The sequence below is a fragment of the Nansenia antarctica genome, assembly GCF_963989245.1.
Source record: "Nansenia antarctica genome assembly, chromosome: 14".
NCBI classification, from domain to species: Eukaryota; Metazoa; Chordata; class Actinopteri; order Argentiniformes; family Microstomatidae; genus Nansenia; species Nansenia antarctica.
In genome coordinates this window covers 22,993,142-23,015,337 of record NC_137684.1, presented here as the reverse complement: position 1 = coordinate 23,015,337, position 22,196 = coordinate 22,993,142, and the positions used below count along the sequence as shown (strand labels likewise).

The window sequence follows — 22,196 nt, the reverse complement described above, 5'->3', positions numbered from 1 at the left end:
CTCTGTTTGGGGTATGTGTGTGTCTGTGTACGTGTATTTGTGTGTGTGTGTGTGCGCACATGTGAGTGAGTGCGTGCGTATGTGTGTGTCTGTGTATGTATATATATGTGTGTGTGTGTGTGTGCGCGCGCATGAGTGAGTGCGTGCGTGCGTATGTGTGTGCGTACGTGTGTGTGTGTGTGTGTTTTCGCGTGCATGCTCGATCTGATCAAGGTGAGTGTTAAACTCCAATCAAGCAAATGACATCACGTACCCAACGCACGGACAGGCACAGATGTTTGAGTACAAACAGTACCTCCGTCCGTTCTCGAATGATCAAAGGACATCTTAAGAAGGCAAAATGAGAGTGTCTAGAAGTGTCTGATGTCTAGGACTATGTGTTCAGGTGTCTTGTTTGAACTGGAAAGATCAGAGGGGTGAGTGGAGCTACTGCGGCAGGGTGTGTAAGGGAGACAAGCTCAGGTAGTATAGGGGGAAAAACAGGGGGGGTGTTAGCTGTTAGTTAGTTGTAAGCGACAGATTTGAAATACATACCGCCCAGATGCAAGTCCAGGATTTCACTGTAATTAGACTCTCCCCAATAGTCTACAACAGGGATATATTAGAGATATGAGTTATTGCACGCACGCACAAACGCACACAACACACACAACACCATCTGCAACAAGAGGTCATGCATGTGCTTGCACACACACCCACACAGACATACACACACTACAACCACACACAGTACAGACGGACATACAGTACAGTACTCACCACCATACTGTACATATGCAGTCAAGTACACATTGCTTAGTACGTAGATGACTACATAGATTTGCTGCACTGCTATGCACTGCCTCTGTATATACAATCCACATTAATATGTAGCAGCAGCAGTTCTGGAGTGTCACACCACCTCTTATAAGCCCATATCTCCTCTGATGAAGCGATGCTTTTAAGTACACTGCATCATACACAAGGGTGCAATGGGTTTTCATTTCTGGCAGGTATTCCTACTAAAACTCCCAAACTCTTATCGATCTACAGTCAAAATGTAATCATGACCAATCATTTTTGCCTATGGACCAAATGTAGCTATGTTTGGTATCGGGGATAGCAGTACAGTACATAAAAAAATGTTAAATAAAGTAAAATATGTATTCTATTCCTACGTTGGTTTGAGTGAGAGAAACTGGTACAGGAGGGCCATGTGGACAAGCACATCCAGTGTGAGCACACCCAAATCTATGTTGAAAGTAACACACATTCCCAAAAAATGGCATGCAGCTCAGACGATGAAGAACAAGAAATGATAGGACAGAAATCAAATGTTTAGGGATGGACTACAGTGAATCTAATACCTGATCTTCTTTTGTGTTGTTTGGGAATAGTGTAAGAAGTACCTTTATACAATCCTTTAAAAAGAGTAGATGGCAGAGAGAGATTAAAGGCAACCGCAAACACTCAATTTGAATACAAATTTGGGAGAGAAAAAAAATGTAGGGGGAAAAAAAAAAGGAAAGAAAAAAGAATGTGTATAAAGAAATCACTGGGGTAAGAAAGTAGAAATGGTCACACGACAGACGGGGAGAGTTGACGCCCAAATGGCAGGTTCACTCCAGCTCTCTAGGGGGTCTAAAAAAAATCACTATAGTCAAGTTTTAAAACCAGCATTCGCCAGTTTGTGTAATGTTCATTTCATAGAGTGAGCAGCATTACTAGTCAGAAGCGACTATGTTGTCTACACGAAGCCACTCAATTGGCTAAATGACGTGATTGCAAAACATGCAAAAACATGACATGATCTCTTTCTCTATTCTATACCTAATGTTTCTGAATCTGAGCCCTATAAAAAAGGCTAGCAAACGTTATTTTACAGTATGACTGGATGTAGATAGAACTCCTGAACTTACACTGTTTGTAGAACTAGAACATCACACCAGTGTTTTTGCTTCAAGCAGTTCCTGATCGACATTCGACAGCATGTACTGATCTGTGATAGTCCCTTGTTTTCACACTCTGAATACATTGTTGAGAAATGTCAACGGTACAGCCGATCAACTGGGTTTGGACTTTACGCTCTCAGGCCTGACATAAGCTGAACCACTGATCGGCACTTGGAGTGAGGTCACTGCATGTGTTCAACAGAACTATACAGTACAGCTGCATAGATACAGTACAGCTGCATAGATACGACACTCTAGAGAACAGTATTCTACAGTTGTTTACATAATGAGTATTCTGCAATTATCGTTAAAACATCAGTATGATAATATTCTTTGTTGTGTCTTATCGTCTCTTAACGTGGATGCGCCACACTATCTAAGAGGGAAATCCCACTGAACGATAGGCGATGTCTCGTTCAACTGGGAAACGGCACATTACGATGATTTGAATGCATCATCTCCAAACTCTTTCCCCCCCATCCTAACATGAGAAACTCTGACCACGCCCCTGATGTGTCACAGCCAATCAGAATGAGAGAAAGAAGTGAGAGTGACAGGTAGGTACCTGCTTCCCCTCGCAGGGCTTTCTCCACGGCCACGCCCCTCTCCTCCAGTTGTCTCTGCTTCTCTTCCACCTGCTCCAGCTGCCTCTGGATGATCTGAGTAAGAACAGAATGACAATTCATAAAAACACACACACACAGACACAGACACAGAGACACACACACAGAGACACACACACCAGAGACACACACACCAGAGACAGAGAGAGAGACACACACACACACACACACACACACACACAGACAGACACAGACACAGACACACACACAGACACACACAGACAGACACACACAGACAGACACAGACACACACACAAACAGATACACACACACACCAGAGACAGAGAGAGAGAGAGAGAGACACACACACACACACACACACACACACACACACACACACACACAATCCCAGATGAAGCCTGAAGCTTGATGACGCATCAAGAGTAAACTCACACACCATACAAGCCTGGTGGCGTAACTGTATATGAAAGACATTCTGAAAGAACTGATCTAAATGTCTTCTCAAACTTCTCAAGATTTTCTCTTTAGAAGTTCTCATGAGCGGGAACGCATGGTGCATTGCTAATTAGTACAGTCTTGATCTCTGCATGGGGTTCGCTTTCCATGATCTTAAAAAATAACAAGTTAGGTTTTGAGGAAAACCCTTCTCAAATAAAGTAGATCTGTTTTTTTCATATTTATTAGTCAATAGTAGAAACATTCACAGAAAGAATCATGCTTCAAAGTTAAGTTATCCCGCTTCTGGGATATGTGAAAACACATTTCGGGTAAATTTCCCCTTTAACAGCAATCTCAGTTAATCAGTTGGGCCCTCTGTGATGGATCCTGCAAAAGCTTATTGTTTCAGTTTTTTTTCTTTCTGAAAGATAATTTCCTATTGGCTACTTACCTGTGCTCTGTGTAGCCTCTTAAGCTCCTCCTGCTTGGCCTGTCGCCGGGCAGCTTTCTGAACCCTCCTCGTCAGCTTGGCGTTGAGCTCGTCCTCTGTGTACGTTTTCTGTGGCGATATAAAGGAACCTGTCAAAGGTCAAAGGTCACCAGTAGAGATGCTCCCCCAGGCTCTGTGGGACCCACAACCTTCCTGGTTGACACAGCGGATCCCCTCTGTTTCACAGCACGTTTTCTCTAGGGGAAATACAGGTTCACACCTACAAGTCTGACTGATTGTCTATTTGGCAACAGTGTTGCCAGGTGGGATTAATTTCCAGCCTAACAACAGTCTACACAATCCGCCCAGTGTGATCATAAGTAGCCCAATTGGGTGGGAATACACCCAATCTGGCAACACTGTTTGGCAACCACAGTCTATGAAATCGTAGGATAACTCAACAGAAAGTACCTGTGCCTCTCTTCTATAGGAGATATATCTATTATCTCCCATCCCACAGTGGGAGTCAAAAGCAAACTGATGTTCCAGGGAACTATGATAAGACTATTGGTCGCACCACAGACTACCGAACGGCACTAACTAACCGGAGCTAATCAACTTTGAACATACAGTAAGTCGGACAAGGTCCTCCTGACTGAGACATTTCTTTAGGGATCTAATACACAAGGCAACTGACACATCTGCTCTAACACAGTCTAACATCGTCATCACAGGTGGTTCTAATTAAAAGCCCTAAAACGTCTTGAGCTAGCTTAGATTTCTCTGTACTATGATCAATGATCAGTGCTTCGTTGATTTTTGTGAAATCACAAATCACAAATCATCAAGTTATTACTTATTACTCCAGACAGTCATAAGCAGAAAGTTATGGAAATGTATCACGTATGTTATAAGTTCAAATGGTACGTTTTTGGTCCTCATTAAGTCATTTAACTGCCATAAAAAGCTGCAGCAACGCAGGGAAAGAGACAGTAGTGTACAGAAAGAGCAGACTGTAACAGAGACAGGTAGCTGGATTCTGATAGCTGATCCAATAGCAGCACTGGAGGATGGATAGTGCCACAGCGATAGACAGGCGAACATTGGGACCAGTACAGACAGAGTTACCGCCTTGGCGGACGTATTGGAACAGATGTCATTGTCACCAGAAAAGTGCTGAGTGCAACAGGTTGGACCTCCAGCAGAAGGGGGGCGCTGTGGCCCGGCTGTGACATGCATCTGAAGAGGATGATTAGTTAAACAGGGATGAACGCTCTGGCGTAGATGGACGGAGAGGAGGGGTTAGGGGGGGGGGGGGGGGGGGGGGGGGTGCAACGGTGCATGCGCAGGGTGACGTGGCCAGTGGGTGTGTACACACTACCTTTGTGGCGTACGATCTCTTGAACGCCATTGCATGTGGGACATAAACGGACTTTAGGGAGACAAAACATAAACAAAAAACGAGGACAAAACAAACAAACATAAAACAAATGGAATGATTAAATGGGGTTAATGTAAAATGTTAAATCAATCAACACAAAAAACTAGCCAACATCTTTGAACCAAATGACTGGTATAATCAAAACAGGCAATGTTAAAGCCTCCCAACAACACACAGATGAGGTAATTGAGAGTGCAGTGAGTTGGGAATCAACATCGGATTATCATGAATTATTCAAACACCATTCAGAATAAACAATTATATCGAAATAGACACCAAGGGACCCCATTAGATGACATTAACAGAACAAAACAAAACAAAACATGAAAATAGACCTTAGATCTACACAGATGTCGGGCTACCACTATTCGATCAACGAGGGATTAAAACAACGTAGTATTCCACTTCACAGAATAACTATCACAAGTACAGTACGCACCATCACACCTCTACAGAGCTACATAAACTAGACAAACCACAAACCACAGAAAACAAGTCTAAACTTGCTAACTAACTCCTGATATTCCTTGTCGAGCGTCACAGGGCCAGATAAGCGAAGCGTTAAGAGATGGATTGTATACTGGGAGTGCTCTGTTGTCTCTAAAACATGTGCTACAATACAACTATTTGCACAGCACCATTCAGACCTCAAACTGCATGAGTCTGGGTCCGAAATCTTGGCTGAAATAAAATACACTGAGTATAGTTGTCATGCTCATCACTTAGCAAACATGTTCATGACCATTGGGGAAAAAGATTACAATGAAAACAGAATGAGACTCATTTCCTTTTCAGAGCTGCTTTTGAAAGTGATTGATCACTTTTGAAGTGCTGATGATTAATGCACGCCTCTGGCCCTGAGCGCTCATATCTACAATATGAACCTTCACAAACACAGAGCACCAGGAGTGGACAAAACCCTTTTGAATTCAAACAATTTCAACATAACGGATGCAAATGAATTCAGATGAATGGGACTCATTTCTGTAGAGGATTTCATTTTTCAAAGGCTCTGCATATTTCAACACTCTCTTAACATGATTTATATCACAAGCAAAAACTAATTCAATATAAGTCCCCCCATGAGAAGTTGCCGTAGTCCACTCATAATGTAGAGAGACTAATACTTGTCGAATTTGCCCACAGACATAGAATAAGATGAAAATGTAATTTGTAGTCAGTGAAGAAGCTCCAGAATTGTTTGATTTAGCTACTTTTATAACGTAACTTTAGGTTGTTATGGTGTGTGTCTGGGGACAAAAACAAGAAAAACGTATAATACTTACAGTAAACCCTCTGATTATGAGGAAAAATACTATCGTATATGTGAAGATTATAGGAGGTAAAAGTTGAGATCAACCGGTAATCAACTTGCTATTTGAATACATAAAAGTACATTTCACCGGCGGGAAAAGGAGTGAATGGATTATCAACATTCCTTCAAGCTATACATTTCTCAGTAAGCCTATATCCGACTAAATTGAATTCATTTTAGATAAGCTGCAAATGGAGAGCCAAGTTATCTCATTCAAATGAGTCCCATTCAACATTAGAATTTTGATACTTGCTTGAAATTCAAACGTTTTTATCCCCACTGTTGCACCCAATGCAATACCTCCTCCTCTTTATCTCCGTCTCTCTCTCTTTCTCGTTCCCTCTCCCTTCCTTTTTCTCTCTCTCTCTTTCTCTCCTTTTCCACTTTCTCCTCCTTTATTGCATCCATCTGAATGCCTGACACTAGGTCAAAGATGTCCGAATGCCGCTAAAAAAACAATACAATGGTTTAAAACAACTTTCAATACATAACACAAAAAGGACCAGTGTGGGGATTTCTAACTATTCATGGATAAAAAAAGAAGAAGATGAAAACGTGTTTTTATGACCATTAACAAGTGACTCACATCTGCTTTGGACTTCTGAGAAGACCTTTCCAGCATGTCATCGCAGGACAGATCTGAGTCCTCGGAGAAACTCAGGTTTCTGCGCGAACGCAAATCTGCGAAAGAAAACACAACGCATAATATTGTTACGCAGAATTCAAAACAGACCATAATAGAATAATGTAATTATTCACATATAGAAAGAAAACCGGCCACCGGCCACGATTTGAGCTCTCGTCTAACCTGACGACCTCCCGAGCGGCGATGCTCTTTTCTTCCCAGAGTCTCCCGTGGTGGAACTCGACGGCGTGCTGGGGCACGACTTGTCATCCTTCTTCTTCTTGTCTTTCTTATACCCCGAAAAGACCGCCTTCCACAGGGACTTGTGTTTGGGAGGCGTCTCGTCCGGCCCGTGCTTGTCAGAGTTCCTGTTCTCGTTCTTGGCTTTCTTCTCCTTCTTGTTCTTGCGCGGGGAGAACAGAGAGCTTCGTTTCTTGCTTTTGCCGCCCGACGTGGAGCCGTCGGAAGAGGCCACCGAGCTGTCCAGACTCTTATTACTGCTGAAGAAACGTTCCGGAAGAGTCTCTGCCTTCTTAGACTCCAGAGCTTTCACTGCAGATATTTTCGGAGAGCTGGAGGAGGCCTTCTTACTCTTAACAGAGCCGTCTGACGACACATTCCAGGCCACTTTAGCCGAGGAGGCTGCGGCGGCACCCTTGGGTGTCTCCGCCTCCTTCTCTTTCATCTTGTTGAGCTGCTTGGCCATGGCGTCCTTCAGCGCCGGGCTCTTCACAGACTTCTCCCTGGCTCTCATCCTCTCCTCAGCGATCTCCTTGGCCTCCGGGGAGAACTTGGTCACCTTGTGGCTCTTGGGGATATGGTGTGCTGGGATGTTGGGCTTCCCGTTCTCCATGGCCAAGGCCAGATGTAGAGGCGGCCTCTCCCTCTTGGGTTTGCTGGTGGGCGGGGTGTAGAACCTGTCCATGCTCGTGTCCGGGGTCCGCTCGTCGTACGTGTCCTCGATCTCGTCCGCGAACGGGATCTCCTCCACGCACTCCACGAACGACTTCCTCACCTCCTCTCGCCGCGGTTTGCTCCTGTCCCGCCTCATCACCACAGGGGCGGGGGCTGGCGTGGTGACAGGTACGGTGACTGGCATGGTCACCGGCATGGTCACTGGCGAGGTCACTGGCGTTGTCCTGGGAGCAGGCTTGGGCACACACACTGGGCTTAGCTGGGTCCTCGGTTTAGGCACTGGGCTCTTCGCAGGCACTGGGCTCTTCGCAGGCACAGGGCTCTTGGCTTTGATGGGTGCCGGTGTGGGCGTCTTGGCGGGCCCGGGCTCAGTGATGGGGATCCCGGGGGTCCCGTTGTTCCAGGACACCTGGTGCTTCTGCTGGTGCCTGAGGGAGGCCGGCTCCTCGTTGGGCGGGGGCGGCGGAGGGCTGGAGGGCGGGGTGAGCATAGTGGAGTCCGAGGTGTTGTAGCTGTCGCTGGTGGCCGTCTGGCTGGTGGCGATGCTGCCGTTGAGCCCCAGGCCGGAGCTGCTGCTGAGGTCTCTCCTGTCCGAGCCGTTGCTTTTGGGCTCGACCGGAGAGATGACCTGGCCCTCCACGGTGATGTTGAGCCGGCGGATGACGGTGCGTCCCGTGAAATGGGGCCGCAGCTCCTCGGAGGACAGGTCCTCGGACTTGGGGGAGGAGTCCGGGGTGGGGACCCTGGGACTCTTCTCCGGGCCTTTACTGCTGCTGCGGTCCAGAGGGGTGAGGCCCAGGCTCTTCCTGATCTCGGCGCTCTTCAGCCAGAACTCCTCGATGATGTCAGTCTTCTTGGCCGGGGTTTCCTCCGAGGAGTCCAGGGGGTTTTCCGGTTCCGGCGTTCCGGACGCGTCCCGGTCCCTGTCCGCGGCCGAGGCCGGTTTGACCAGCGGGGTGGAGGCGGCCGCGGGGGCCGGCTGAGTTCTGACGGGTGAGTCGGAGGCGAGGGGCGAGGAGGGCTCGTGGCAGGACAGCGGCTGGGCGCAGATGGGGGACAGAGGGTTGCCCGTGGGGGGGCAGGAACAAGGCTGAGGAGTGACCGGCGATTTGCGAGCGACCGTCTCTGGTAGCGGGACGGGCTGGGAGCGGATAGGGGAGCGGACGGGGGATCTGAGGGGGGATACGGGGGCGGGAGGGGAAGAGTATGACGGGCTCTTGGCGTTCGGAGTCTCGGCTGTCTTCTGGGGCCGGGCTGCGTCTGGTGTCGAGGGCTCGGGGAAAAAGCGCATGCCGGGAGATTTCACCAAGCAGGGAGGAGAAGTACGAGACAGCTGGAAGACAAGGAGAAGGGGCTTTTAGAAACATTCGAGAAACAACATGACTGGAGGCCAACAGGAGGCAGAGAGCGGAACCATCTCACCTGTACAAGGGACTCTGTGGGTGGTTTGATCGGGGAAAGCACAATTTCTCCAACCGGCTTCACAGGACTCGCAGTCGATTGTTCTGCAAAAAGAAAAGTGAATAGGTCACATGATATATTAAGTAGCTCATTATACCTGTGTAGTAACTGTAATTGCTCTAGACATGACTTTAAGATTAACATTAACATTAAGATTACATTAACATGCTCTGAGAAGCTATGCCTCACCAACGATTTAAATGGTAATGGTAAATGGATTGCACTTATATAGCGCCTTTAAGTGCTTTACAACGCTTTGAACCCATTCACCCATTCACACACACTCTCACACACCAATGGTGACAAGCTACCATGCAAGGCGCCGGCCCGCTCACTGGGAGCAATATGGGGTTCAAATTGTCTTGCCCAAGGACACTTCGACATGTGGCCAGCCGGGGCTCGAACCGCCGATCTGCCAACCATGCGATCATTAGACGACGGCTCTATCTCCTGCACCACAGCCGCCCCTAATCGCCCCTGATTTAGACTTAAGAGCAGCTCTTACCAATGCTGGAGGAGACGCCCTGGATCTCAGGCTTCCTGTCCTCTTCAGGAAGTGCATCGCTGTTCTCTGATTGGTGCAGACGAGCCTCAGCCTCCGCGTCCGAGGGAATGTCCTCTGTAACCCGGGAGAACAATGACGACATCACCGTACGGTACCTCACCGGCTTCATAAAGGCCAATACGCTAGGATAACATCAATAACTCCGAAACTAACTGTGAAAATAGTATGGAATAAATTAACAAATGTTTGGTCCAGTTTACTCACCATCATCCATCTCTGTGCCAGGCTCCATGTCAGCACTGGCTGCTTCTGCTTCCGGGTCATCTTCATCTTCATCACAGGGCTCTGGGGTCAAAGGAAACAGGAAACAGGTAAAACAGAAGTATCAACTAGTCTGGCAACAGAGGAAAATAAGGGATAAATCAATGCTTAGAAATGAGGGTTGTTGAACACATTTGAAACCGGGAAACAGGAATAAGATAAAACAAGATAAGAAATAACTAGGTGGAAAAACTACAGTCTAGGAGATCCATATGTTCTGCCTATATCTATACAAAAAAGTTTTAGGATCAAAGATTCATAAACAAACATATCAGAATAACATTTGAAACCGTTATACAAAAAAATCTCTGTACATAAACAGTGGGCAAAATATGAGCACATAATGACATTAGTGGTTAGATACATGCGTTTATCCATTTCATTGCAAATGCAAATGGATGACATTGAATCAAGCGCAACCAAAAAGGTGTTAATGATATCTGTGGAAGTGGACAAGCAAGTATCCCTCCTTTCAGTCAATACATTCTAGATGAGAAAGTTAAGTTTGAGCTTTGAATTGGGAGTTGACCCCCAATCTCAACCATGCAACTGTTAATATAAGATAAGAGGAAACAGGTTATTTCACTGGAGTGACGTAGTGACAAGAATCTGACTGACACAAAACATGTAATCACCCATCTAGACACCAGTAGTCACCACAGACTTGCATAGACCGCCTTAGCGAGTGGAATGTCTTTGAGCGTGTAGATGGAAGCATCTTTGAGTGTCTAGAAAAGCTCTATATAAGTCTAATGTATTATTATTATTATTATTAATGTTTACGAGGATTGATCATAGATCAATGGTTAAACTGGCCAGCTTTACCCCAGCACCCCGCAGTGCTGCCCCTAATGTGGTGATCTCAGCCTACACCACCCACTGACCCTGTCATCCTGGAGGCTTTATTACTTTATTACTACAGTACGTACCCCCCCCCCCCCCCCTCTCCTACAGCTGACCAGCGGGCAGCGGGCACAGCGGGCACAGTTAGGTACTGTAATGTACCTAAACTAACTACAGAAGAGCTACTCACTCACTGGGTCGTATTTTCACTGAGAATTCAAAAACAAATCCCATTAAGACCCAGTGGCCCTAATATTGTGTTGCTGCTGTCAATTCGCCACACTGTCATTCTTGGAAGGTGCTGTGAAATCGTCATTCACGGTAAATGTAGCCCGCGGTTTTAAAAACCAATTCCATTACCTTCACTCCTACTAGTCCCTACGGCTATTCTACTGTAGGTATCGGCTGGGGTAGAAAGCAGACAGGTTGGCGTATTAAGTCAAGTGTGAAAGGTTTAGGTGCAGAATGTGGTCTACAGGCCCCCCAAGAGAGATGTGTCTCTTGTGTGATGTGGATGCAGCATGCAACGCTTTGAAGGGTGCGTCTCTGAGGGTGTGTGGTGTGTATCGCCATGCTCTAGGAAAAGACCAGTGAAGTAGGCAGGTTGATAAGAGGTGTACAGTAAGCTAAGGTACTGTTGGACCGTATTGTGATTCCTCTGCACTACCTCCGGATACCGACTCCAACCAGACTCTCACTGCCTCATGACGCGTGGATGTGTGGACGGGGGCTACATTCAAAATGAGGAGATACAAAACAACGGGGGGAGGAGGAGGAGAGACGGTTGGGGGATGAATAGAACAGAACATCAACAGAGAGCAGACACATGAAGGGACAAAGAAACAGAACAACAGAGAACCAGAAAACACAAAGACCAAAAAAACACACAAATTCAACAGAATAAACAAAAGGGGGAAATCAACATGGAGGATATTAAAAAAGGGACTCCGGGGTGTGATGGGAGACCTGACCCGTGGACCGCCCGTCACAACCCAGAGCCGCGGCGGCGGCGCCGAGCGACGACATTAAAAAGGCGTAATCAACAAAAATCAGGCATGTCAAACAATCGAGCAGCCGACGAATCAAAACCAACAAACGATTAATTAAAAGACAGACTGAGAGGTTGGGTTAGTGTGGGGAGGTTGCTCGGCTCCTGACCCAGACAACACAGAGCAGCAGCCACACTGGTGAGAGTGAGACACGCCGACTGACTGGCCTGGCCCTCCACCTGGAGCCCCTCCACAACCAGGGGCCTGCCACGGGGGAAGCTCCCCAGGGATCAGCTCCTCCGGGTGGGTTACCTGCGGAGGAGGGCTGGGTGGGCTGGGAGGCCGAGGGGTCCACGGGCAGCAGGATCTGCTGGATCTGCAGGTTCCTGGCTGTTTGGTGGGGAGGGGATGTGCGACCACATGTGGTTGGTGATGGTGGTGTGTGTTTGGGTTGAATAAGGTTGTGTAGAGGAAGGAGAAGAGGGAGAGGGAGGAGGAGAGGGGAGGCAAGAGAAGACACGTACAGGAATCGGGGTAGGAACAGAGGGAAGGAAAGGGGATGAGAGAGAGAGAGAGAGAAAGAGAGAGAGAGAGAGAGAGAGAGCAGAGAGATGATGATTACAGAACAGTATAGAGTTTCAATATCACCACAGTGGGGATGAAGGCAGCATGCACTAGAATCCTGCAAACTGAAGAAGTCAAATATCCGAAAAAACGTACCAAATTCCTCTCTACCCTACTAGAACATTTAGCTATGAGCACAACTGCACACTCTGAGGATTAGTGGGTTAATGCTACATTTCCGTCACAAAAATAGTTTGGAGGTGTTAAGGGATGGAATAAATCAATCAATCAATCAAATAAAAAGTAATATATCTTATATCTCTAAACATTTTAAAATCTAAAACAGAATGAAATCATCCTTCTCTTTGAAACAGGATCAAAATCCTCTCATACCTCAAACATAATCAAACCAAACAACGCATACATTCCAAACCAGCCAAAGAAATTGCCACGTTGCTGTGGCAAATGTAGTCAAAGAAACAAACCCAAACCAAGAGTTAATAAGAGGTTCCTTCACACGTTATTGGAGAGTGCAAACGAATGAGTCCATACGGGCAGTATGCTGTGCTACCTTTAAATGTACCAGTATCCTCTTCTTCTGTGAGGTTCTCCAGCCAAAGGCCTGACTGGAGCTCCCTCTCCCAGGGGCAGTACTCCCCCTCTGCCAGCAGGGGGAGACAAGTCCCCAATAATAAATCATACACACACACACAGAGTCGAAGAGGAGGGAGCGAAGGAGACATGGAGGAACAGAGGAGAGAGTGAGGAGAAACAGAGAGGAGGATGAGGAGGAGGAATCACAATGTCTTTACAGTGACAGCACAGGTGAAACAGGTGATGTGCTATTCTCTATTAAGCAGAATTATTCAGAATAATTATGCAATAATTAAGTCCAAGAGGGGACTGAATGGAGGACAGGATGAACACACACACATGAAGAGGAGGGACGAGGAAGACCCCAGAGGGATAACAGACAGGCGGACATTTGACACTTCTCTGCTTCCAGTTTACTGTGCCTCTCCGAAACCGACTGACTCCGTCCAAAAAATGGCGGTTACTTGTAAAGCTTTCTGAATTGCGATCGCAACAACACAACATTTAATAGTGACAGAAAGTCAAGAGGGGTGTTAAAACAGGACATTGGAGAACTGGCTCGCAGAGAAACCCCACGCACAATAAACCCCTCCCCCCCTGAAAAAAAAGACATTTACCGTCACTCGATTCGTCGTCCTCTTCGTCATCGTCCTCGTCCTCGCCGTCATCTTCCACGTCCTCTTCGTCCACCTCCGTGTGCCTGGCTGTGTGGGCCTGCGCTCCCTCCTCCTCCTCCTCCTCCGCCCCTGGGTCACTGTCACCCCTGAGCTTGGCGTGGATCTCCACAGCCTCCTTCCAGGGGACCCCGCCCAGGTCTGAGGGGCTGAGAGGCTGCCCCTCCTCCTGCTCCTCCTCCTCCTGTTCCTCTTGCTGCTGCTGCTGATGCTCCTCCACCTGCTCCTCCTCCTGCTGCTCATCCTCTTCCTCCATGTCAGACTCTGAACTGCTGTAGGGGGGGGCATGGTGTGTGTGTGTGTGTGGGGGGGGATGGTGGGATGGTGTTAGAAGCACGAGAGTCATAAGCAGGGGGGAGGGGGACTACTTTCATTGAACATTTGAAACACCCATCGTGTATGGTCAAGTTGGTGAGACATTTCAGTGTCAGGGTTTCCACACCTTCTGAAACATCAAATTCAAGCACCTTTCAAGGGCTTTCAAGACTCAATTCCTTCAGATTCAAGGGCCCACCACAGCATAGTTTGAGACAGATGATCTAGATGAGAATGGATATAATAGGAATGACCATGAACGGTTTTCAAATCTAACGGCGTTATGTCGGTTTAAAATCTAGCTAACTAATTAACCTTAGTAGCTACTAGTATGGTTGTTTTATTCCCTTCTACATGTTACCTATATTTTATTTTATTTTTGTGAGAGAGAGAGAGAGAGAGAGAGAGAGAGAGAGAGAGAGAGAGAGAGAGAGAGAGAGAGAGAGAGAGAGAGGGGGGAATTCAAGCACTTTCAATGACCCATGTTGATTTTCAAAAACTTTTAAGGCCTTGACTTTTTTTTCTCAAATTCACAAACTTTCAAGGATTTCATGGACACTGCAGTGTCCACCCATCACCCCATGCGGGACAGTATGGTCACGGTCAGTGTGTGAGCTCACCTGGAGCCCAGGTCCACGTCGGCAGCCTTGTCCAGCACACTGCTGAGGTTGTGTTCCGCTAGCGTCTCCTCCGGCACCTCCTCCAGCTCCTCCTCCCTCTGCATAATAGACAGGCGGTAGTTCTCCAGCTCGATGCGCTCCGGTGTCCCCCGCAGACGCTTGGCCAGGCTGGGCTCCTGCAGCCCGTTGACCTCCGGGACTGGGGACGGGGACGGGGACGGGGACGGGGGGACGGGTCCATACAGACAAGACAGACAGAATACAGACAGGCAACTGAGAATCAGATCAACAGAACAGTAGAGGAGGAGGAGGAGGAGGAGAAGGAGAAGAGGAGGAGAGGAGCGCTGGAGGCTAGGAGACGGCCGTGGAGGAGCCATGCAAGGTCGCTGGCAGGCTCAGGTAACAGACTTGTTATTACTGCTCCTCTGAAACAATGCATCAACTGTAAATCAGCTCAAACTTCTCTAAATACACATGTTTTGTATGTAAAATCCGATATCGTGTATTTCAACCATGTTGAGTAGTGATTCATAATCATGTGTGTCATGTTTGTGACAACCGTGTTATGCTTGTAATTGTCTATCGTTGTGAATTCTTACAACAGAGGCAGTATCAAATCTAGCGCTAGCTCCGTTAGATCGTTGGAACAGTGTCGTGATATCCTAAGTGTTCTCGGTAGCACATCGCCGCATCGGATCCCTTACATTCTAAGAACAAACGGACAAGAACACACAAAGTAAAGTGTCTATGAATTTATTGCATTTTTATTAAATCTTCCTACAGCGACACCCACAAATATAAATATCGATCTATACTTAAGAATGACATAACCACAAGGTGGTTAGTTACCTTGCCTTTTCCCGTCCTAGGAAGCAACTCAGAAAACCGATGGGACACCAGGACTGGTATTAGTCTGAACTCAGGGGTCAGATAAGGTCATAGAAGAATCTAGTAGGGGGGTCACAGTTAAACTTACAAAACACCTCGGATCGTTTCTACAACCTACGCTTCAGTTGAGGGGGGAGATATAAGAGATATAAACCTGCCCATCCACTTGACAGTGCGAAATGACTGAAGAAAATGCACTGGAAGCAAATGACCCCATGCAAACCCCAGCAAAGCAGGGTGCAGTGTAGCAGTGAGAGTGAGATTTGATAGCGACCGTGGCCTCCCGTGGTAGTGATAGAGGATGAGTGTGATCAGAAGAGTGTCATGGTGAAAGCTTGTGTTGCCGTCAGATGAGTGAAACTGTATAGTACAGTATTATAGTATAGTACAGTATTCAATCATGTGCAGAATCACTTCCTGCAACACCCTTCAATAACTATATATATTTGGTCCAGACTTCAGGCTTTTTTGGGGGGCATTTCGACTAAACAGAGCATGAAGCCCTTATCAATGAACGCAAGTGAGAAGGATTTCCACAGGTCAAAAATGCGATGCATAATGAAATGAATGAAGTCTACGTCAGTTCAGGCGGGACAGTCGAACGGCACAACTGTCTGCGAAACATCATCATACGTCTCAGGGGCTTAAAAGAGCTGAGTAGGTAACACTCCCCCATGGTGTAACGCCACTGTAACGGGGGGGGGGCGGGGGTTGATAGCTATGGTCTCCCTGCTTATGTTGCATTCTATGTTGTTTAAACCTCAGCCAGGGAGCTATACGGAGGAGAGCCATTCAATTACGCCGGACTTAAATGGATTACCATCTTCATTAAACATGATTAGACCAACGGAAGTGTCAGACTGAATTATAGTTAAGCCGTTCATTGTAAATGATGCATCTTATCTTAGCGCTACGTCCATTTGTGTTATTAGTAGGGGGATTAATACCGTTGAACACCTATCAGTGCTAGTTTAAAACTTAACTTACATAGGCCTACATAACACTGCTCAATCGGTTACTTACTAAACTCGTCATCATAAACCAGAGCCGTGGACATACAGTACAACTCAAATCATTCTGACCTAGGTGAGACTTATTAACTTCAACTACTGTTACTAACTAACTCTCGCACCTATACTGTATACACCACTTTATGCAGGAGAAATGCAGCATTCAGTAGAAGCAGTGTTGTGTTAGTATGCAGAGGGAGGTGGGAGGGGACATGCAGGAGAAGAGGAGGGCAGCCCGGATCTGAACAGGACAGTCTGACAGGAGAGAGAGGGGGAGGGGGAGGGGGAGGGGGAGGGGGAGGTGGGAGGTGGGAGGTGGGAATCTCACAAGAGACTAAAATGACAAGCACTGACTCAAGCACGGCAGTAGTACTCAGCTTTAAGCTGCTCTAATAGGAGGGGGGAAAGGTAAAGCTTACAGGAGAACCAATCACAAGCAAGGATACAGGCACTTCATTACAGTAGTGAGCAGCTTTGAGAAGGAGGAGGGGCGAAGGTACAGTACAGCTTACAGGGGACCAATCACAAGCACTGATACAGGCACTCTCGAAGGTGAGCTGGTCAAATAGGAGAACGTAATAAGGAGAGAGGAGTCACAGTCTACTACAGGTTACAACCACAATAGAATAGAGTTAAGCCTTCTATTAAAACACAGGCAGGCAAAAGAAATAGTACTTAAGCAGGTACTAGTAGTAGTACTACTTTAAGCAGGTATTGATAATTTAATCTGTGAATAGTACTTAAGCAGGTACTAGTAGCAGTACTACTTTAAGCAGGTATTGATAATGTAATGTGTGAAGTCACAAAATACTGTAAGTTTCAAAACATTGAGTCTTGAAAATGCGACGACTAAAAGCTACACTGCAGGGCTAAACTCTGAATTTTGCCAGACTGTTTTTTAATTTCCCAGCTAAGAGAGATTGAGGAAGATGCACCATTCGTCTAGCTGCCTGTGAGCCGCTTTACCGGCTGATGAACCGACGTATAAATCACACGTCGTTCCTTTCGGTTCCAAATTGAATGAGCGAATGTTGCATCTTCAGGAAATTTAAACTACACACGCCACCACAGAAATCACAAGAAGATTTACATCGAACAGCACAGCAAATCAGCAAGCTAGAGATCTATACAATCACACTCTAGAGCTATTAGTTGGCAAAGTCACGTAGCAGAGGTCATGCCAGGCCAGGCCAGGCCAGGCTAGGCCAGGCTAGGCTAGAGGTAGCTGAGCAGGGCGTTGAGGGTGAAACAACAGAAGAGGTAAATACAGTAGGTACAGAGGAAGGGGGAGTCTAAGGGGCTATGCGCCACCTGGTGGCAGGTCCAGGACAGTGTGCGGCGCAGCATACGCAGGGAGACCCCCACCCCCAGGGACCGACGGGGAGGAGGACGGGGCTGGGGCACCACGGCTAGAGAGGAAAGCGGGGGGGTACCTGAGGGCCTGCGCTCCGCGGGGGCGGCGGCTGCCATCGCCCGCCCGGGGCCGTCCACCGTGATCGCTGCAGGCTGGGACACCTGGTTGTCCTGGAGACAGAAGAGGTGGGGGGGGGGGGGGGGGGTTATAAAACCTTATACATCTCTGATACACATACATACAGCTACCGCCACTTAGCATCAAGTTTGGTTGATTTCTGTCATATTCAAAGCGATCCTTAGATACTGTATAGATGAACACGTCTAAATGCATTGGAATTTCTATCTTTGACAGCAAAATAGATCTGGTTAGGCATACATAGTTGTATCCACGGTTGTGTATGTAACATATAGTCGGAGTGACGTGTCGGTACCTTAGCATTGAGTGAGTCAGGGGCAGGGGCCGGCCTCTTCCTCTGAGCCTGATTCGACGAGCGGTAACAGTAGTGAGGCTTGCAGTAAAACTTCCCTGCGAGACAAAAAATGCAGACAAATCCAGATTAGCAAACATCTGAAAGTATAATCGGTGAAAAAATTAACATAGACCCCCCCCCAGGTCAGCGTGATTAAACCACCTCATCGGTTGGGTCGCATAGTCTTTTGTGTGGCGAAAGCCTGTGTACTGTGTGAGTGTATGCTAGTTCATGGATAGACAGGATGATTGTCTGACTTCCATTCCTCTCTCTCTCTCTCCCTCTCTCTCCCTTGCCTCCCACCATGGTCAGGGCCAGAGTTGGCACTCTGAAGTGGGTCTGCTCTTCTGGAAGAAACAGCCACTCATAACTCATAACTAACAAACAATCTGATACTTGTCCATGAGCACAATAGAGACCTCATGACGACCAGGGAAAATAAATATGAAATCAGACCGGACTGGACCAGACTCTTAAGGACAATGCAACACAACATATTAACTCCTACTAGTCTTGTACTGCCATACCTTCTATGACGGGCCTGGGGTAATTCTCCATGTACAAAAACTGGCAGTTAAGACTGCTGTGAGACAAGTGAACTCCACCTAAATTGTTTCTGACATCCAATTGGTCAATCTCAAATTCTTTGCTTAGAAATGTAGGTGTGTGATTATCATACAGGCATGTGGGACGTATGAAAACCACACGTTTTTGTTTTATCTCTCCCCATTGAAAACTGTGATTAACTTGATTACATTTTTTTTAATCGATTGACAGTAAGTAAGTAAGTAAGTAAGTAAGTAAAATGTATTTGTTATAGCACCTATCCCAGACCAGGGGTCACAAAGTGCTTTACATATAGAGAACATGATAAAGAAGAAACATAATAAAACATAATAAAAGAGAGAAAGTCATAGCAGGTTAAAATAGTCAAACAAGTGAAAATAAGAACAAGTAACAGACAACAGGTGTACAACAATATCAACAGGACACAGAAAGACAGGCTTTTGGGGCTATCCAAAACAATCTATACAAGACAGTCTTTAGCTGTTTTTTTAAAAGCCTCGACCGAGACCGCTGATCTAAGATCCAAGGGAAGAGCACTAGTATGAACCCATTTCCATGTATATCTGTATCGTCTGTGTCACTCCTAGTCGTGTACGTACCGTCTTCCACATCAAAGGCGTAGGAGGAGAGTCGTAGCGTGGTGCCACAGTAGTCACACTTGAAGCAGCTCCGATGAAAGAACTTCGCCTCGGCACTCAGCCTCTCCATCACGTACACGCGCTTACGGCAGAAGAAACACACGTCGCTGCCTCCGATGTTCTGGGGGAACTCCTTCCTCAGCGAGCCCTGTGGACAGGGAGGACACGCTGGATCAGAGGACGGGGGGAGGAAGGGAGAGATGAGGAGAGAGGGGAGGCCTTGTCTTGAAGCACCCGGCTTCAAAACTCAGCACTGGAGTCAAAGATCATAATGGAACGATTTGAGTATTTTTCCTAAAATCAATAAAGACTCTGATGAATAAAACCACACACAGCAAGACTAGATGACGCAAAGAAACATCTTCAATTACCGTTTCTTGAGAAACGTCACATCTATGTGAGGTCAAAAGCAGACAGACACAGACAGACAGACAGACAGACAGACAGACAGAGACACACACACACATACACACACACAGGTACTATCATAGAGTTAGTTCTTGAGAGCACGCAGTTAGAATGCTAGAGGCCTTAGTTAAAGGGACAAACTCCAAATCACCTAATATTATTTCTACATTAGCTAGCAAAGGTCAAGTCTCTCTGGGGTTCTAAATGCCTACTCTACCACACCATCAGCTCTTACCAATTCCCTCTTGTCAAGAAGGGGCTTGGGTTCCTCCTGAGTTTGAAGCTGATAGGCTATCTGCTCAGCCATTGAGCTCACTCCCCCTGTGTACATCTTTACATATCTCTATCACCAGTAGAGAGAGAGAGAGAGAGAGAGAGAGAGAGAGAGAGAGAGAGAGAGAGAGAGAGAGAGAGAGAGAGAGAGAGAGAGAAAGGACCAGAGGTTAGAAGAAATAAAGAAAGACAGGGAGGAAAAAAGAAATGATATACAAAGGCATTAATGGTGAGAGAAACCAAATGACAGAGAACAGTATGAAGTCTGTGTGTGTGACCATAGTGAGTCTGTGTGTGTGTCCATAGTAAGTCTGTGTCTGGGATCATGGTAAGTCTGTGTCTGTGTCCATAGAAAGTCTGTCTGTGTGTCCATAGTAAGTCTGTGTCTGGGATCATGGTAAGTCTGTGTCTGTGTCCATAGAAAGTCTGTCTGTGTGTCCATAGTAAGTCTGTGTCTGGGATCATGGTAAGTCTGTGTCTGTGTCCATAGAAAGTCTGTCTGTGTCCATAGTAAGTATGTGTCTGTGTCTGTGTCTGTGTCCATAGTAAGTCTGTGTCTGTGTCCATAGAAAGTCTGTCTGTGTCCATAGAAAGTCTGTCTGTGTGTCCATAGTAAGTCTGTGTCTGGGATCATGGTAAGTCTGTGTCTGTGTCCATAGAAAGTATGTCTGTGTCCATAGCAAGTCTGAGTCTGTGTCCATAGTAAGTCTGTGTCTGTAAGTCTGTGTCTGTGTCCATAGTAAGTCTGTGTCTGTGTCCATAGTAAGTCTGTGTCTGTAAGTCTGTGTCTGTGTCCATAGTAAGTCTGTGTCTGTGTCCATAGTAAGTCTGTGTATGGGACCATGGTAAATATGTGTGTCTGTGTCCATAGTAAGTCTGTGTCTGTGACCATAGTAAGTCTGTGTGTCTGTGTCCATATTAAGAGAAGAATAAAGGATATTGGGACTAGATCATGAGGTACTGCAGAGAGGTCTAAGTTGTGACGTGAGAGATGAGGTATCTAGTGCAGAATGAGACGAGGTAGGAGAGTACCTAGAGACTGCTGGTGAATAACAATGTAATGATATCATGAGAACGTAATTGGAAACATAAATTATGTTCGGCTTGTTTGGTTGATAAACGTGTAGAGGTGTCAGCACAGGCACACCCCTTGAACTGCTTCGAATGAGTCAGTGTCACAAATAAACCACTTAAAATACCAGGAACTTTCAATAAACAACTGAAGCCGTGCTCCACACAGCATGCATGCATCAGGCAAAAAGCATTCTGGGTTTGGGGCCCGTGAAGAGGAACAGCAGTGATGTCTACATGACGACTTCACTTTAATGAGGAACAACAGCTGTGCAGAGTGATCCTGTGAGGCGATAACCTGGACTAGAACTGCATACTTACACCCGTACGCACTCGTAGACACACATTTGCATCATGCTAACACACACGCACAGGCGCAGGCACACACACACACACACACACACACACACACACACACACACACACACACACACACACCACACAACCATCACAATTATGATTCCTATGCTACCCCATTACTAAAACAATAATAAAACAGAAAGTGCAATATTTCACATTTCAATGTTTCACATTTCCCCTCTATAACATCTATCCCCACAGAGAAGCATAATCTAGGCCATGGTAAGTACAGTATTACACCATGTAAACTATGAGAATCACGGAATCATGGAAGGATCTAAATATGATGAATATAATACTGCATGCTGATTTTTCAGTGCCACCTCCCAGAGCCTCAATTACAACAGTCATTCCACAATCATTGGAACAGGGTTTGTCAACATGGAAATGAATTGAGGCTGTTTCAGGAACTGACCTGCCAACACATCTGGTAGGGATTCCCTAGGCACAATAACCACAGGCTCACGACACAGACCCAAGGCAAAATGTCTACCCAAAGCAAACAATAAATCACTCATTCACTGTAGCTGTGACTCATTGAGCCAAACCACCACACCAAGGCACGGGATGAAACACTCCGAACATTGTCC

The 22,196-nt window shown here is 46.5% G+C and overlaps 1 protein-coding gene across 1 annotated transcript in view; it reads right to left on the bottom strand.

The window, feature by feature from the left end:
- mical3a (microtubule associated monooxygenase, calponin and LIM domain containing 3a) overlaps window positions 1-22,196 on the bottom strand; it is a 48,406-nt gene that overhangs the window by 6,358 nt on the left and 19,852 nt on the right. The window contains exons 24-41 of the mRNA XM_080545099.1: window positions 20,138-20,245; window positions 19,456-19,642; window positions 18,251-18,345; window positions 17,897-17,987; window positions 14,566-14,764; window positions 13,574-13,902; window positions 12,934-13,023; window positions 12,111-12,188; window positions 11,477-11,539; window positions 9,910-9,990; window positions 9,646-9,759; window positions 9,108-9,184; window positions 6,948-9,012; window positions 6,726-6,820; window positions 4,765-4,815; window positions 3,405-3,512; window positions 2,497-2,590; window positions 535-585 (exon numbers count right to left, since the gene is read on the bottom strand). Of these exons, the coding sequence (XP_080401225.1) occupies window positions 535-585; window positions 2,497-2,590; window positions 3,405-3,512; window positions 4,765-4,815; window positions 6,726-6,820; window positions 6,948-9,012; window positions 9,108-9,184; window positions 9,646-9,759; window positions 9,910-9,990; window positions 11,477-11,539; window positions 12,111-12,188; window positions 12,934-13,023; window positions 13,574-13,902; window positions 14,566-14,764; window positions 17,897-17,987; window positions 18,251-18,345; window positions 19,456-19,642; window positions 20,138-20,245 (3,976 nt within the window). The remainder of the gene's footprint in view (window positions 1-534; window positions 586-2,496; window positions 2,591-3,404; window positions 3,513-4,764; window positions 4,816-6,725; window positions 6,821-6,947; window positions 9,013-9,107; window positions 9,185-9,645; window positions 9,760-9,909; window positions 9,991-11,476; window positions 11,540-12,110; window positions 12,189-12,933; window positions 13,024-13,573; window positions 13,903-14,565; window positions 14,765-17,896; window positions 17,988-18,250; window positions 18,346-19,455; window positions 19,643-20,137; window positions 20,246-22,196) is intronic.